Raw genomic sequence first — 19,235 nt, forward strand, 5'->3', positions numbered from 1 at the left:
ACTCGGGTGAAAAGTACTCGGGTGCGCTGTGGGTGAGCGGGGGGTTGCAGCGGGGAGTGGGGGGGAGAGGGAAAGAGAGAGGGCTCCCCCCTGTTCCCCGCTGCTACCCCCCACTCCCCTCTGCAACCCCCCGCCCCACAGCACACCCGAGTACTTTTCACCCGAGTAGTGAAGTACTCGAAAATCGCGGTGCTCGATTGTGAAATCGCCCTTACCGAGTACCTTCGCTCATCTCTAATAAAGAACCCCCACAAATGACCCCCTTTTGAAAACTAGACCCTTACCAAATTCATCTAGGGGTGTACGGCATATTTTGATTCCACAGTTTTTAAATGAATTTAAGCAAAGCAGAAGAAAATAAATACAATTTTCATTTTTTGGGCAATTGTGTCATTTAAAAAAAAATTTTTGTACAGCACACTTATGAATAAAGAATAGCGCCCCAAAATGGATACCCCTGTTTATCCTGTGTTCAGAAACATACCCGTTGTGTCCCTATATTCTATCTGTATACACAACGATGCCCAAAATGACAGGAGCAATGGGTGGCTTTTTAGAACAGAAATTGCGCTTGAAGGGGATTAAGGCCCCATTTCTCACTTGTAGAGCTCTTGAGTGGCCAAAACGATATAGTACCCCCACAAATGACCCCATTTTGAAAACTAGGCCCCTTAACGAATTCATCTAGGGGTGTACTGTGTATTTTGATCCCACAGTTTTTGAATGAGTCTAAGCAAAGCAGAAGGGAATAATTACGATTTTCATTTTTTTGGCAATTGTGTCAATTTAAAAAGTTTTTTTTAACAACACACATATAAATGAAGACATGCACCCCAGAAAAGATACCCCCGATTGTCCTGTGTTCAGAAACATACCCTAATCTACTTATAGGACTCTAGGCCTACAATGGAGGCAACACCCATTGGATTTCAGGGTACAGCTGAAAAAATTCCAGGCCCCATTGCTCACTTGTAGAGCCATTGAGCGGCCAAAACAATAAAGAACCCCCACAAATAACCCCATTTTTAAAACTAGACCCCTTAACAAATAGCTCTAGGGGTGTGCTGCGTATTTTTTTGGCAATTGTCATTTGTAAAACAGGCTTTTTTTTTTTTTTTTTGTACAGAACACATATATATATATGAAGACTTGCACCCCAAAATGGATACCCCTGTTTGTCCTGCGTTTAGAAAAAGACCCATTATGGCCCTAATCTACTTACTGGACACATGGCTAGACCTATAATGGAGGTAACACCCAATGGACTCAGGGCACAACTGAATAAATTCCAGGCCCCATTGCTCACTTGTGGAGAAAAAAAATGACTCCCTAAAAATAATCCCCCCTTCCCCCGCCCTCCTTTTTGGCGTTTCCCAGATCTTAGATAACAGTAATAATGTAAACTGTGTTGTATGTCGGAAGACAGGGGTAATTAGGGGAGTCTGGTTGGGATGTACACATGGGGCAATAAAATAGTGTATCTCTCCTCCTCTCATGTTTTTTGGGGGGTTATTTCTTGACCTCAGTGACAGGGATGGTGTGTAAAAAGTGGTGTTCTGTGAGTCTCGGTAATCTTGCTGAGGTGCAGCGGTCTCGCACAGAAGGCGCTCAACAAGCTGCTCCTGGAACTGCAGGAAAGCGAGCGTTCCCGGGGCTTCTTGTAAATGACATATTACAGGTAGTGATCTGAATAACGCCGGGTTCACACGGCCGTATGTAGAATCCACTTGCGTTGGCCCGTACTGGATCCCAGCTGCGGCAATGTGTACGACTGTGCATAACTGCGTACTAGCACAGGCGGTCATGCGCAGTACACCTTTTCTTGTTTATATTTCCCCTGCTGTCGCTCAGCGATGACACGGGTACCCGCAGCCCATACACAATGTAGTTACGTATGGGCGCGACAATAAAGCACAATGGGTTCTATATGGCAGATATCCACGGTAAAATAGAACCTGCTGCATTCTGTTTTCTGTGAGTGGATTACGTAATTCTAACCCGCTAAAGTGAGAATTGTGTAATCCATGCATTTGATTGGTCCGTGTATTACTGCGGATCAAACGCATGCGGAATTCTCAATTTCTATCCGGTCATGTGAGACCAGCCTAATGGTAGATTGCTACTTTTTTTATCACATGAGCAGGGACCGCTCAACGAGAACACCGGTCACTGCCCCAGGCTCTTGGCGACCTTTGGTCACCGGGAGCAAGGAGGTTTTAAATTTCCTAGGCCCTTCCCAGATCCTGCAAATGTGTCCGGTGTTTTTCTGTCAGGGGCATGCGCAGGAGTCAGGTGAAGGTCCATGTAGGAGGATTCCCTCGGGGCTCAAATGCAGAGGCCTCCATTAAGAAGTTTCATCTCCTCTCACTGATCACATTGGGGAAGGCAAATGAAACTTCAACTTTTTAAAAAACGTTTACGTGATCACCGTTATCCATTGGATAACAGCAATCATGTGACCAGAAACGGCTCACCGCAGCCCCCCATGACATTGCCAGGCTCTTTCCTGGGCAATCCTAGACTCTTGCACATGCGTCCAACATTATGCTGACAGGTATGCGCCGAAGCCTGGATAAGGTCCGCGGATAAAGATCCCATTGTTCTGGATCAAGATTTTTCCAGCAGGGTCTGGGGTATTTTGTAGCCTCCTGATTGTAAACTCTGATTTATGCGCACACGAAGAAATAATTCATACTAACAACCAATTCAGTCTGAAGTCTAGAGAGCTTTGACATTTATTATGCATAAGGCTCCTTCTATCTAAACACAGAACACCTGCCCTTTATGGGCGTATAAGGTATGACATATATAGTATTATAGGCATTGTTATAGGTTAATCTATATAGAACCTCCTCCCCTCTCCCCACCCCCTCCACCCTCCCAGCGTCTGTGTAATGCAATGTGCAGACTGCTCCTTTTGCCATGTGGTCTGGATACAAGCTTCTCCTTTGTCCAGCTCGCTGTTGGAGAAAGGGGAGGGTAGAAAGAATGAAGTCAGTGTGTGTGCGTGTATCATGTGATTCAAGTTGGCTGACTGTGGGAGTAACTTGATGCTGCAAAAACTACTTCCCCATCTTCTTGGACTACTGAACCCATCTTCAGCAGCCAATGCGGCACACAACTTTCATAGTGCTGCTGTACAGCAGCCACCATGATGAGAGATGTTGTTTACAGGGTCTCTGTAAGTCAAATCACTATAGCTGTGCAACAAATAGACATTTTACACTGATCGATGCTCATCTCCACCACACCATCTGGAGACAAATCTGGGAATCTTGGGTATGTAATTTAATCTCCCCTCACAGATACGATCCGTAAGGGTAGATGAAACTTTAACTTTTTAAACTTTTTTTTTTTTAACACTTTTTAACTTTCCATGATCACCGTTATCTAATGGATAACGGTGATCATGTGACTAGGAACGGCATCCAGCGGTCCCCGGTGACATCTCTCTGCACTCGGCTATCTTTTACAGCCAGGTGCAGTGGAATTTTAAATTTGCCAGGCTCTTCGGCTTTCTGCGCATGCGCAGAAGCCCAGGGCAGGTACCGCTCCCCGGGGGACATCATGGAGGACCGGGGTGAGTATTTTTACCTCCACTCATGGATCCGATCCACGAGGGGAGATGAAACTTTAACTTTTTTAAACTTTTTTTCACTTTTCTGTGAATGCTGTTATCCATTGGATAACGGCGCTCACCACGGTCGCCGGTAACATCTCCTGCCTCCCGGCTACCTTCCGAGCGCCAGATTTCAAATTTACCGGGGCTCCTGGTCTTATGTGGCTGACGTAATGACGCCTGGCACGCATGCGCAGAAGGCCAGCGTCGGGTCCTGAAGGACCAGATCACCGCAGGACCGAGGTGAGTAATCCCAGCTTCCCTGATGTATGCGATCCATCAGGACAGCTAAATCTTTAACTTTTTAAAAACTTTTTTGTACTTTAATGCGATCGGAGCCATCCATCGGATAGCGCCGATCACATTGCCGGAGGGGGAACTCCCTGCGGTCTGGGATGACAGCTCCATGTTCTCAGCTACCTCTGGGCAGCGACAGCATGGATCTGTCACGTCCACAGCCCATGTGGCTTTAATCCCTGCAGGAAGCATGTTTTTACGTCCAAGGGGATTAAAGCCCACTTCGCTAGGATGTAAAAACACTATGGGCTGGTCACTAAGGGGCTAAAACAGAGGTTATCAACCTGCCACACCTATCCTTTGTGTTTTGTTTAAAATCAGACAATGACAAAATTTACACTGAAGCCTCATAAATTTACAATTAAAGAGACTTTTATGCAGGAAAACGTGTGATGACTAGACCAATTAAAGAGGGTGTTCATGGCTGTTCGTTTGCAAATTGCCTTGAGTAAGATCATCATTGTTATCCTTAGAGATGGAGACATTCAGGAACGTTATAGATGTACCCGCTCATCTCGGATGAATTGCAGTATTCTGATTTAGATAATATGAACATGGCCGTTTCTACCACAGAGTGTAAACACGAGTCACCGACCAGCAGGGAAGGAGGGGAGGCACAGGAGGGAGAATCTGACTTGCTATTAAAAATTACCATTTCACCCCCTTGATCCTGCCATTATGCCCTAGCCAACTCAAACTCTATTGCCACTGATGAGGATAAAGAAACCTGAAACTACTATATGAACATAGGTAATTCTGGTTTGGCTTACATGACTAGTCATGTTGCAAGGACTGTTAACCCCTTAATAATGATGCGGTCCTCTCCCCCCCCCCCCCCCCCCCCCCTACCCTGCATTTTTGTTTGATCCTCCCCCTTTTTAAAAAAAATCCTAACTCCTTTATTTATCCATCGATGCCGCTTGTGTGAGGGCTTGTTTTTTACCGGACGAGTTGTATTTTTCAATGGTGCTATCCAATGTACCATATAATGTACTGAAAAACTTTTGAAAAATACTAAGTGGGGTAAACTGAAAAAAAAAAAATGAACTTCCTCCATCTTTTGGTGCATCTTGACATAAAACTATTCTATGGGTCAGTATTAGAGATGAGCGAACGTACTCGGTAAAGCACTACTCGTCCGAGTAATGTGCTTTATCCGAGTATCTCGCCGCTCGTCCTGAAAGATTCGGGGCGCTCCGCTGCTGACAGGTGAGTCGCAGCGGGGAGCGGAACAGAGCGGGCGGAAGAGAAGGAGAGAAAGATCTCCCCTCCGTTCCTCCCCGCTCTCCCCTGCAGCTCCCCGCTCTGCAGCGCGTCCCGAATCTTTCAGGACGAGTGGGGAGGTACTCGGATAAAGCACATTACTCGGACGAGTAGTGCTTATCTGAGTACGTTCGCTCATCTCTAGTCAGTATGATTAGTACTAGAGATGAGCGAACGTACTCGTCCGAGCTTGATATTCGTGCGAATATTAGGGTGTTCGGGATGCTCGTTACTCATAACGAGTACCACGCGGTGTTCTGGTTACTTTCAGTTTCCTCTCTGAGATGTTAGCGCGCTTTTCTGGCCAATTGAAAGACAGGGAAGGCATTACAACTTCCCCCTGTGACGTTCAAGCCCTATACCACCCCCCTGCTGTGAGTGGCTGGGGCGATCAGATGTCACCCGAGTATAAAAGTCAACCCCTCCCGCGGCTCGGCTCAGATGCCGTGTGAGTTAGTGAGGGAAAGTGCTGTTCTATTGGAGTTGCTGTAGGGAGAGTGTTTGTAGTGAGTGTAGGCTTCAAGAACCCCAACGGTCCTTCTTAGGGCCACATCTACGTGTGTGCAGGCTGCTGTTAGCAGTGGAAATTTTTTTTTTTTTCTCAAAATCGGCAGTGCAGAGCATTGCACCCGGTATTAGGGACAGAAGTGGTGCTTAGGCAGGGAGAGTGTTAGGAGTGAGTGTAGCCTTCAAGAACCTCAACGGTCCAGTACTGTGCTGGCTGCTGTTAGCAGTGTTGCATACTTTGTTTTTTCTAAAAATCGTCTGTGCAGAGCATTGCACCCTCCATTGATACTACAGGGACAGAATTGTGTAGGCAGGGCCACAACACAGTTATTGTTCATTGAATATCCGCAGTGGGGCCCTCCCTTTGCAAATTTGCGAAAAAAATTATATTTGGCCTGCCTGTGTCAGTCCTAAGGTCTCCGTGTACGTGTGTGCTGCGTGGAGAACGTACAAAAATCAAACGCAACCAGCTACGGTTTACTGCAGGCTTGCGCCATTGTCTTTCCTGACTGGCAAATACCTGCTCTGCCAGAGTTAATAACTCTGCTACACTAAAGTTGTGTGACACTTTTTCAGGGCCACACCACAGTTATTAAACGTATTGTTCATTGAATATCCGCAGTGGGGCCCTCCCTTTGCAAATTTGCGAAAAAATTATATTTGGCCTGCCTGTGTCAGTCCTAAGGTCTCCGTGTACGTGTGTGCTGCGTGGAGAATGTACAAAAATCAAACGCAACCAGCTACGGTTTACTGCAGGCTTGCGCCATTGTCTTTCCTGACTGGCAAATACCTGCTCTGCCAGAGTTAATAACTCTGCTGCACTAAAGTTGTGTGACACTTTTTCAGGGCCACACCACAGTTATTAAACGTATTGTTCATTGAATATCCGCAGTGGGGCCTTCCCTTTGCAAAAAAGCGAAAAAATTATATTTGGCCTGCAGGCTTGCGCCAATTTCTTTCCTGCCTGGGAAATCAAATCACTGGTAATACAGCATGCTGAGGGGTAGGGGTAGGCCTAGAGGACGTGGACGCGGCCGAGGACGCGGAGGGCCAAGTGAGGGTGTGGGCACAGGCCGAGCTCCTGATCCAGGTGTGTCACAGCCAACTGCTGCGCGATTAGGAGAGAGGCACGTTTCTGGCGTCCCCACATTCATCGCCCAATTAATGGGTCCACGCGGGAGACCTTTATTAGAAAATGAGCAGTGTGAGCAGGTCCTGTCCTGGATGGCAGAAAGTGCTTCGAGCAAGCTATCATCCACCCAGAGTTCTGCGCCGTCCAGTGCTGCAAATCCGAATCCTCTGTCTGCTGCTCCTCCTTCCTCCCAGCCTCCTCACTCCACTACAATGACACATGCTCAGGAGCGGGAACACTCCCAGGAACTTTTCTCGGGCCCCTGCTCAGATTGGGCAGCAGTGGTTCCTCTACCACCAGAGGAGTTTATCGTCACTGATGCCCAACCATTGGAAAGTTCCCGGGGTCCGGGGGATGAGGCTGGGGACTTCCGGCAACTGTCTCAAGACCTTTCAGTGGGTGAGGAGGACGATGACGATGAGACACAGTTGTCTTGCAGTGAGGTAGTAGTAAGGGCAGTAAGTCCGAGGGAGCAGCGCACAGAGGATTCGGAGGAAGAGCAGCAGGACGATGAGGTGACTGACCCCACCTGGTGTGCAACGCCTACACAGGACAGGTCTTCAGAGGGGGAGGCACGGGCAGCAGCAGGGCAGGTTGCAAGAGGCAGTGCGGTGGCCAGGGGTAGAGGCAGGGCCAGACCGAATAATCCACCAAGTGTTTCCCAAAGCGCCCCCTCGCGCCATGCCACCCTGCAGAGGCCGAGGTGCTCTAAGGTCTGGCAGTTTTTCACAGAGACGCCTGACGACCGACGAACAGTGGTGTGCAACCTTTGTCGCGCCAAGATCAGCCGGGGAGCCACCACCAACAGCCTGACCACCACCAGCATGCGCAGACATATGATGGCCAAGCACCCCACAAGGTGGGACGAAGGCCGTTCACCGCCTCCGGTTTGCACCGCTGCCTCTCCCCCTGTGCCCCAACCTGCCACTGAGATACAACCCCCCTCTCAGGACACAGGCACGACCGTCTCATGGCCTGCACCCACACCCTCACCTCCGCTGTCCTCGGCCCAATCCAGCAATGTCTCGCACCGCACCGTCCAGCCGTCGCTAGCGCAACTGTTGGAGCGCAAGCGCAAGTACGCCGCCACGCACCCGCACGCTCAATCGTTAACCGTCCACATCGCCAAATTTATCAGCCTTGAGATGCTGCCGTATAGGGTTGTGGAAACGGAGTCCTTCAAAGCTATGATGGCGGCGGCGGCCCCGCGCTACTCAGTTCCCAGTCGCCACTACTTTTCCCGATGTGCCGTCCCAGCCCTGCACGACCACGTCTCCCGCAACATTGTACGCGCCCTCAGCAATGCGGTTAGTGGCAAGGTCCACTTAACTACGGACACGTGGACAAGCACAGGCGGGCAGGGCCACTACATCTCCCTGACGGCACATTGGGTGAATTTAGTGGAGGCTGGGACAGAGTCAGAGCCTGGGACCGCTCACGTCCTACCCACCCCCAGAATTGCGGGCCCCAGCTCGGTGGTGGTATGTTCGGCGGTGTATGCTTCTTCCACTAAAGCACCCTCCTCCTCCTCCTCCTCCTTCTCAACCTCTGTCTCGCAATCTAGATGTGTCAGCAGCAGCAGCACGTCGCCAGCAGTTGGTGTCGCGCGGCGTGGCAGCACAGCGGTGGGCAAGCGTCAGCAGGCCGTGCTGAAACTACTCAGCTTAGGAGATAGGAGGCACACGGCCCACGAACTGCTGCAGGGTCTGACAGAGCAGACCGACCGTTGGCTTGCGCCGCTGAGCCTCCAACCGGGCATGGTCGTGTGTGACAACGGCCGTAACCTGGTGGCGGCTCTGCAGCTCGGCAGCCTCACGCACGTGCCATGCCTGGCCCACGTCTTTAATTTGGTGGTTCAGCTCTTTCTGAAAAGCTACCCACGCTTGTCAGACTTGCGCGTAAAGGAGCGCCGGCTCTGCGCACATTTCCGCAAGTCCCACACGGACGCTGCCACCCTGCGCACCCTGCAACATCGCTTTAATCTGCCAGTGCACCGACTGCTGTGCGACGTGCCCACACGGTGGAACTCTACGCTCCACATGTTGGCCAGGCTCTATGAGCAGCGTAGAGCAATAGTGGAATACCAACTCCAACATGGGCGGCGCAGTGGGAGTCAGCCTCCTCAATTCTTTTCAGAAGAGTGGGCCTGGTTGGCAGACATCTGCCAGGTCCTTCGAAACTTTGAGCAGTCTACCCAGGTGGTGAGCGGCGATGCTGCAATCATTAGCGTCACCATTCCTCTGCTATGCATCTTGAGAACTTCCCTGCAAACCATAAAGGCAGCCGCTTTGCGCTCGGAAACCGAGCCGGGGGAAGACAGTATGTCGCTGGATAGTCAGAGCACCGTCCTGTCTATATCTCAGCGCGTTCAGGAGGAGGAGGAGGAGGAGGAGGAGCATGAGGAGGAGGGGGAAGAGACAGCTTGGCCCACTGCTGACCGTACCCATGCTGCTTGCCTGTCATCATTTCAGCGTGTATGGCCTGAGGAGGAGGAGGAGGATCCTGAAAGTGATCTTCCTAGTGCGGACAGCCATGTGTTGCGTACAGGTACCCTGGCACACATGGCTGACTTCATGTTAGGATGCCTTTCTCGTGACCCTCGCATTCAACGCATTCTGGGTGTACACACTGCTCGACCCACGCTATAAGGAGAACCTTCCCACTCTCATTCCCGAAGAGGAAAGGGGTTCGAGAGTGTTGCTATACCACAGGACCCTGGCGGACAAGCTGATGGTAAAATTCCCATCCGACAGCGGTAGTGGCAGAAGGCGCAGTTCCGAGGGCCAGGTAGCAGGGGAGGTGCGTAGATCGAGCAGCATGTACAGCCCTGGCAGTGCAACAGTCTTTAAGGGCCTGGCCAGCTTTATGGCTCCCCAGCAAGACTGTGTCACCGCTCCCCAGTCAAGGCTGAGTCGGCGGGAGCACTGTAAAAGGATGGTGAGGGAGTACGTAGCTGATCGCACGACCATCCTCGGTGACGCCTCTGCCCCCTACAACTACTGGGTGTCGAAGCTGGACACGTGGCCTGAACTAGCGCTGTATGCCCTGGAGGTGCTTGCTTGTCCTGCGGCTAGCGTCTTGTCGGAGAGGGTGTTTAGTGCGGCTGGGGGAATCATCACAGATAAGCGTACCCGCCTGTCAACCGACAGTACCGACAGGCTAACACTCATCAAGATGAACAAAGCCTGGATTTCCCCAGACTTCTCTTCTCCACCAGCGGACAGCAGCGATACGTAAGCAATACGTAGGCTGCACCCGCGGATGGAAGCTACGTTCTCTCTCACCATCCAAAACGGGGACATTTCTGCTTCATCAATCTGTGTCTAATATTCCTCCTCCTCCTCCTGAAACCTCACGTAATCACGCTGAACGGGCAATTTTTCTTAGGGCCACAAGGCTCACTCATCTAATTTTTCGAAACAATTTTTATATGTTTCAATGCTCTTAAAAGCGTTGAAACTTTAACTTGAACCAATTTTTCGTTAAACTGGGCTGCCTCCAGGCCTAGTTACCACTTAAGCCACATTAACCAAAGCGATTAATGGGTTTCACCTGCCATCTTGGTTGGGCATGGCCAATTTTTACTGAGGTACATTAGTACTGTTGGTACACCAATTTTTTGGGGCCCTCACCTACAGTGTAATCATAGCAATTTGTATGTTCTTCGCCTGCACTCATGGTACAGAAGTGTGTGTGGGGTTGGCCTACACTTTAGCTACATAAATGTAACTTGGGCCTTGGCTATACTGCAGCTACTGAAATGGAACTAAGACTGCGCTCCCACTATACTGCTGCTTCAGAATTGTTACTGGGGCCTGTCTTGAGTGCTACTATTGCTGACATGGAACGAAGACTGCGCTCCCGCTATACTGCTGCTTCGGAATTGTTACTGGGGCCTGTCTTGAGTGCTACTATTGCTGACATGGAACGAAGACTGCGCTCCCGCTATAATGCTGCTAGTGGGGCCTGTCCTAATGCTACGGCTGAAATGTTACGAATTATGGGCTCTGCCTATACCGCTGCTAATGGTATGTCTCTGGGGTGTGGAAACAGAGGCTTCCCAAAGACATGATGGCGGCGAGGCCATTTCCCACCAACGCGGTTACTGTTAAGGTGCATATAACCACGGACACGTGGAGAGGACACGTAGTGCCTCAAAAACATCCCCCTCCTCCTCCAACAGGGAAAACATTCTTGGCAAATGCCTTTGCATTGGTTCGTCTGGTGGCAGTCCAAGAATTTCACCTTTACCGACACTACAAGAGAGCCCCCCCACCATCCCCCCGCCACAGCCCACTTAATCCTGGCCACATTCCGAAAACCAACAAAATAAAACCGCGCTACTAGGTCCGCAGTCACCACCACATTACCACCAACGCAGTTACTGTTAAGGTACATATTACCAGTCTGACTGGGGCATGCAGACACCTTGACAGAATGAATAGTGTGTGGCACATAGGTTCCCCATTGCTATGCCCACGTGTGCAGCTCCTGATGGCGGTGGCACAGGATTGGATTTCTCATTGCTTCTGTACAGCATTGTGGGCTATCGCCCCGCCCCTTTTAAAGAGGGTCGCTGCCTACCCATGCCAACCCTCTGCAGTGTGTGCCTGCGGTTCCTCCTCATGGCAGACGCACTTCTAAATAGACATGAGGGTGGTGTGGCATGAGGGCAGCTGAAGGCTGCGCAGGGACACTTTGGTGTGCGCTGTGGGGGGGAGGGGGGGCGGTTGGGCAGCATGTAACCCAGGAGAAGTGGCAGCGGAGTGTCATCCAGGCAGTGATTGTGCTTTGTTGTAGCTAGTGTGGTGCTTAGCAAAGGTATGCCATGCTAATGAGGGCTTTTCAGAAGTAAAAGTTTTTGGGAGGGGGGGGCCTCACTCTTGCCGCTATTGTGGCTTAATAGTGGGACCTGTGAACTTGAAATGCAGCCCAACACGTAGCCCCTCGCCTGCCCTATCCGTTGCTGTGTCGTTCCCATCACTTTCTTGAATTGCCCAGATTTTCACACATGAAAACCTTAGCGAGCATCGGCGAAATACAAAAATGCTCGGGTCGCCCATTGACTTCAATGGGGTTCGTTATTCGAAACGAACCCTCGAGCATCGCGAAAAGTTCGTTCCGAGTAACGAGCACCCGAGCATTTTGGTGCTCGCTCATCTCTAATTAGTACGATTTTAAAAAAAAGAAAAAAAAAAGGTTTTTTTTTTGCTATTTTCTGCAGCCGTAACTTTTTTATTTTCCTGTCAACATAGTTGTGCGAGGTCTCATTTTTTGCAGGACGTCCTGTAGTTTGCGTTGATACCATTTTGGAATGCATATGACTTTTTGAGTGCTTTTTATTGCATTTTTACTTGGAGACAGGGTGACCCCAAAAAAATAAATAAATAAATAAATAAATAAATAAAAATCACATTTCTGGCAGTCTTTTTTTTTTTTTGACGATCACTGTGTGGGGTAAATTATTTGTTACTTTGATAGATCGGACCTTTTTGGATGCAGCGGTACCACATATGTATTATGTATTTTTGTTTTATAATTTAGATTCTTTTATTGTAAATATGGCAAAAGGTTTTTTGTTTTTTTTAACAATTAGTAAAACTTTATTGTTCTAATTTTTGCTTTATTTTTTTAGTCCCCAGAGGGAACAACAACTAGCGATGCTTTGATCGCTCCTGCAGTATGATGTAATGACGTAGCATATCATCATTCTGCTATCGGGCAGGCAGTCTATCAAGCCACCCCACGGGGATGGCTTAATAGGCATTCTGCCAAGACAGCCCTGGGGCCTTTCAGAAGGCCCTCGGCTGCCATGGCACCCACACAGCTCCCTGCTATATGCTCTTTTAATTACCGCTTTCAGAATTGACAGCGGCATTTAAATGGTTAATAGCTCAGGTCAACCGCACACCTGCGATGTATGAAGGGAGGTAGCCCCACGATCTCCTTTTATACATACCCTGACCCCGCAGGACGTAACTGTGCATCCTATAGCGGGTAAGGATTAAATGTTCATATAGCAATTTACAGGGGAGCTACAGTGGATATAAAAAGTTTTCACACCCCTGTTAAAATGTCATATTTTTGTCATGTTAAAAAATCCAACCAAGATGAATCATTTTCAGATTTATTTCCGCCTTCAATGTGACCCATTATCTAAACAATTCCATTGAAAAACAAAAACCGGAAATCTTTTAGGGGGGGGGGGGGGGGGGGAACTAAAATAATGTGGTTGTGCATAAGGATGCACACCCGGAAGCTGGTATTTTGTTGATATACCCATATACAACTACCCAAAAAGGCTGCAGTCATAAAGTCTATCAGCATGGCACATCTTGACTTCTCAATCTTTGCCAACTCTTCCTTGCAAAAGCACGCCAAATCTGTCAGATTGCAAGGGCCTCTCATGTATACCGCCATCTTCAGGTCAAACCACAGAATTTCAATGGGATCCAGGTCTGGGCTCTGGTTCAGCTATTTCAAAACTTTGATCTTCTGGTGAAGCCATTCTTTTGTTGATTTAGCGGTATGCCTTGGATCATTGTGTGCTGAAAGGTGAAATTCCTCTTCATCTCTACCAAAGTCCTGAAGGTCTTGTGCTAAAATAGACTGATACTTAGAACTCTTCATAATTCCCTCCAGCTTAACTAAAATCCCAGTTCCAATAGCAAACAAACCGCCCCAAATCATAATGCTGCCTCCACCATGTTTCACTATGGGTAGGGTGGCCTTTTGTTGATGCAGTGTTTGCTTTGTGCCAAAACATACCTTTTGGAATTATGGCCAAAAAGTTCAATCGTGGTCTCATCGGTCTATAACACATTGTCCCACATACTTTTGCCAGACTTGATGTAGGGTTTGAAAAACATCCAAGCTCTACTATGTTTTGCCAATATTAGAAAAGGCTTCCCTCTTGCCAACGATGCAACACATATGAAGAATACAGGAGATGATTATCACATGCACTACACAACAATCTGCTTGCAAGAAATTCCTGAAGCTCCTTCAAAGTTGGTGTAGACAGACGTCTTGGCAGCCTCCTGAACAAACTTTCTTGTCGTCTTTTCATCAATTTTTAAGGGGTTGTCTAGTTCTTGGTAATGTCACTGTTGTGCCAAATGTAATTCACTTCTTGATGACCATCGGAGCGGATTTTGACTCTAAATCAGCTGCGCTTCCGCAGCTGATTTTGACTCTAAATCAGCTGCGCTTCCGCAGCAGATTGCAGACGATACCGTACTTTCTCACCTCCAAAGAGTCTTTGTGCTTCCTTTACCAGGCACTCTAATGAGTGCTGCGGCACTGTTCACTTCCACATCACCTAACCAGCCACAATGGGCTCACCGGAAGATGCCCTGTGTAGGAAGCACCGAGAGCATGAAGACTTCAGGAGGTGAGAGGGAACACAGTATCTTCTAAAATTAGCTGTGAAAGCGCAGCCCATTTCGAGTCAAAATCCCTACTGATGGCCAGAGAAGTTCATTTAGCTTTCAAATCCTATGTCGACAGCCCAATACCTTGCAACTGCATTTTGTGTGCGGCTTAACTAGGGGGACTAAGGGAACACCCTTCTTCTGTATAACTGCTCAGTTGCAGTTATTGGCTGCATCTGATAGGCTAAAGGATCTGAAATTGGATCCATGCTGCATCTTGGCTAATGCTGATGGGTGTAAGCTATATAACAGTCACCACCTACCACATATAGATAGGGTTCAGCTCATGAGCTTACACCACATTGTCCTTCCACACAGCCTCTGAACATGGATGTCACTAAAGGGGGTTAAACAATGAAATTGTATGTAGTTGTCAGAACTATATACATTTAACATTTGCACTGGTTAATAATAAAGCCACATACCTACTAATATTCTGTAGACCCACCTTGTGCCGCCTCTGATCTTTTGAGGCATGAACTTCAACAAGGATTCTGCAAGTGTTCTGTTTTATCTGGCACTGAGATAGTTAGGAATAGATGTCCCCCCCCCCCCCAGATTCTACGAGTTGTAAGTTTAACCCTCCATGGATTAGTCTTGTTTTTGCTAACAGACCCCACAGATGCTGAAGGAGATTGAGATTTGAAGAATTTGAGGGCAAGTCAGTACATTGAATTCTTTATCATGTTCCTCAAAACCATTCCTGAACAATTTTTGTAGTGTGACAAAGTACAGTACCCTGTAGAAAGAGGCCACTGCTATTAGGGAATACTGTTGATATGAGGGGTGTTCATGGTCTGAAACAATGTTTACTATGTTTATGTAGCAAAATAACATCCGCGTGAATGCCAGGAGCCAAGGTTTCCCAGCATGTTCCCATAGTGCATCCTGGTGCCATCTCTTTCCCATGTAAGCAAACGCACAAGCACTTGCCAACCCACATGATGTAAATGAAAAAGTGATTAAATCAGACTAGTCCACCTTCTTCCATTTCTCCGTAGTACAATTGCTGCTCAAATGGCCGTTGATAGAATCATGTCAGAACACCTAAAAGAAATGTTTTATAAGACTATCTAAGTCAACTGTGCATTGGGATGAAGCGTGACATTTATTAAGAGGCGTATGTTACAGGTCTGGCCAGTACTAGCTGGTGTAGATTTTAACTAGTTTTAATTAACTCCAGTTTCCAGCGTAAATTATAGTAGATCTGACAGGCTGTCTCAATTGCAGCATCTCAGGTATGTGGTATTAAGATATAGTAAAATGAGTTTTTACTGTTATAACCAAGGATTTTTATTCCACAATATAAACTGCAAAATTTAATACAAGCTACAAGAAAAGCCAAAAAACAAACAAATAATTAATTAATAGGTATTTAAGGGAAGCTGACGTAAAGCTCAGTTTGCTATGTCTAACACTCTGGCTGCCCTAAGCACCTACTCACCTAACATTTCTGTACAAGACCCTCATTTGGAAAGGGCTTTTATTTCAGAGACAAAAGGTTCAGCATCTGATTTCAGTTTTGGAATTTAAGAAAATAAACAAAACCAAAGTTATTGCTCAGGAAAACTTTCCTACACAAAGACAAAAAAAACCAAAAACACAGAAACCGTATAGTCTTAAATGGAACTGAAACTTCAAAATCTTGGTACCTCACCCCAAGTGAAATAATTGATCCAGTCTCCCTTGTGTACTGCACTGATCTGCATTCTCTAATTGTGAGGTACGAAAGGAACAAACGTTTCTCTTCAGATACCAATCAATCTATAACTAATAGTGCTGGAGAACCAGCTGATCCGTAACAGCTGCAAAGCTGCGGAGATTATACAAAAACAATTAATCTTTCAGTGAAGTCCAAGTTCCCTGGAAGGAGCTATGGATTCAGAGGGTCTGAGAAGCACCATTAGGAGCTGGATCTGGAAAGGAAACCAGGCATGTGTCTAAAGGAAAGTAAAAGAATCCTAAAGCTCCTGTGAGTATTGTTCTCATAAATTCCACCCAGAGCTTGGGTAGGGGAGTACAGTCTTCATTCACTGAGGGAGGGGAATCCTGCTCTTATTTTAGTGCGGCCACAATTGCTTCATTGCAGTGAGTGCACACGTAATCCTCTTTCTCAGCTGTTTCTGCACAAACTCCAACACAGACCTGATGAAACCAACGATTACAGCTTCCATCGCACTGTACCCAGTACACCTGCAAAAGTAAAGGAAAAATCTTAAAGACAGATTTTTGTTTATCTACTAATTCATTAATAGAGTTTTACTTCCTGGCATCTCAAATTTGTTAGCATCACATCACTCTGACAAGGTTTAGATATTGCCATCATAGTACAATATTACACAACTTTAATGCAGTCCATTAACCGCTTAAGGATTGCCCCCCCCCCCCCCCCCTCTCCTTCATTTTCGTTTTTTCATTCCCTCTTTTAAAAAACAACTCTTTATCTATCGACGTAGATATCCGAGGGCTTATTTTTTGTGGAAAGAGTAGCATTTTTCAGCGGTACCATTTAATGTACCATATAATGTACTGAAAAGCTTAGTAAAATTCTAAGTGGAGTGAAATTGAACAAAAATGAAATTCCACCATCTTTGAGTGCATCTGGTTTCTACAGCTTACACACTGCAACAAAAACGTCAAGATAACTTTATTCTATGAGTCAGTACGATTACTACGATATCAAATTTATATAGGTTTTGTTGTACTCTTTTTTTCAAAAATACTTAATTTTGACCACAATAACTTTATTTTTCAATTGACACGGTTGTGCAAGGGCTCATTTTCTGCAGGACTTCCTGTAGTTTCTGTTGGTACCATTTTTAAATACCTATGCCTTTTTGAGCGCTATGTACCAGGGAAAGGGGAAGGCAGAAGTGGTTAAAAACTACTATTGGCCGGGATTAAACCCCAGGACAAAGCACCATAAATTTACAGCACTTGGTCATAAATTTACAGCACTTTTTAAACAGCCTGTCGTTATACGATAACCAAATGTGATATCCAGCAAAGGGCAGATCACTTTATTTACCTAAAATGATGTTTTTGTGCAGTAAATTTACTCAGTGTGCTGACCACTAGGGGTCTCTTTTCCTTTTTCCTACTGTGATGTTATTTCTGTTATGTCTGTCACCAAGACAGAGATCAAGGGATGGAAGAGGGGGATTAGTCATCCTGCTGAATGAAGTTTAGGAGAGCAGAAGGGGAGGAGGATAGAAACAGAGGATGGTTTCAGATCTGGAGTGGGGAACCCACCTTCCTGCTCCATTCAGTGAGCAGGAAAGAGGAGTCCCCATAGCAGAAAGGTCCAATCTCTGGATGGAACTGAACAGCGCCGGACGGAACCCATTGACTATAATGGAGTCCACCCATCTACCCAACTTCTGGACGCAGATGTGAAACTCACCAGACTAACATTGACATGCTGTTAAAGCTAACAGCAAGTTATTTAGTGCTATTTGATCACATCTAAACTAATAAATATTGCTGTGCATTGCCCTACATAATTAGATGTCATGTCTCTTTTTTACACAGTTAGAGAGCAGAATTTGCAGTTCTCTCTGCACAGTGTATAGAATACAGCACAACAGGCAGGATCTTCCCACCAGTTCTGAGAGAACTGAGAATTAGATACAGCCTGTAGAGAGGGGAAAATGGTGATACAAGTCAAATAATGGCCAAAATGTGTGTTATTCCTCATGTGCACACAGAAGCTCATTCCGAAAATTAATCTGAAAAACTCCCATTCGCCAGATAAACGAGGGTTTCTTGGATGAAACCCCCATCGATCAGCAAGTTAACTGCTTTCCTGTGGATAGGGGATAATTTGGAATACCGGTACAACCTGTTTAAGGAAGATTCCATATTGGATTCTAAGAAAAATACTGCTTTTCAGTGACATTTGCTGTGATTTTGATTTTAAAAATGCAGTCGTCAGATTTGAGCTGGAAGCAAGTAAATTACTACAAACGAGCAATAAAACAGTGAATTTCTTTGACTTTCTTTCCCTACTTTACGTGTGTAAAAAATAATTGTATGACAAATAAGATAAAAGATATAACACAAGTGTATATGAAGGAATCCTAAGTGTTCTAACACTCTCTCCGAGCAGTGTACTGAAGTAGGTTAAACTTTTCAGCAGAAGGATGTAAACAAAGATCATTTTTATATAGTTGGGGCAGGCAAAGTTTGATGGCTGAATTCTTTAACCCCTCTACGCCCTGAGTCTTCATTCTCTGAGAGAGGAGAGGCAGGGTTTGTATGTTTGTAAATTGACCATACTAATGTGACAAAGTACTCAAATAATTAGATGTTTATTACTAAAATGGCAAAAACTGTACCAAATTTAAGTGAAAAATTATAAATTGAAAAAAGAGTACCAGATCTCATCATCTTCCTGTAGGCACATATTTACCATGCATTCACTCTGCAGCAGACAGATGCCCTTACTGAATGCCACTGTCCCTACAAACAGATTGCCAACAACACACACATTTTTTGGCTTCCCAAACCACAAAAAAAAAAAAAAATCTTTATTTTCTAGTTATACACTAGCTGTCTTCTCCCTATCTGCTCTTAATTTGAACAAAAAATTGACACCCAAATACTTTACCATCATGAATGCCATATAGCTGCCAGGTAATAAAAATATTAATGGAAATCTTTGTTTTGACCAGTAATGGCTGCATCAGTCAACAAGCAAAATGCACATCTGGTTTCTTTATACTGGGTATAAAACAAGTAAATTTATAGATTCCCCCAACTATATTGGAATATAAGGGGAAAGAGCTGAAGAAAGTTGTGCTTTTTTTTCTCCAAATTATGTCCATCTTCCCTATAAAACACATACAAGGATTCACTTTTGATCTTTTAAGTACAGCCTGAATATCTTGTAAAAAAGAAAGAAAAAATTATTGGTAGGCTATGAAATAAAAAAAATTAGACCCACAGCTGGGCCAGATCTTGTGGTCATATTAATGTACCCGTA

The 19,235-nt window shown here is 46.2% G+C and overlaps 1 protein-coding gene across 1 annotated transcript in view; it reads right to left on the reverse strand.

Annotated features, from left to right (window-relative positions):
* Nucleotides 1-15,340: 15,340 nt before the first annotated feature.
* The window catches only part of KDM5B (lysine demethylase 5B), a 65,243-nt gene continuing 61,348 nt past the window's right edge, over nucleotides 15,341-19,235 (reverse strand). The window contains exon 28 of the mRNA XM_066609281.1: nucleotides 15,341-16,444. Within this exon, the coding sequence (XP_066465378.1) occupies nucleotides 16,307-16,444 (138 nt within the window). The 3' untranslated portion in view covers nucleotides 15,341-16,306. The remainder of the gene's footprint in view (nucleotides 16,445-19,235) is intronic.

Source organism: Eleutherodactylus coqui, chromosome 1 (genome assembly GCF_035609145.1).
Source record: "Eleutherodactylus coqui strain aEleCoq1 chromosome 1, aEleCoq1.hap1, whole genome shotgun sequence".
NCBI lineage: Eukaryota > Metazoa > Chordata > Amphibia > Anura > Eleutherodactylidae > Eleutherodactylus > Eleutherodactylus coqui.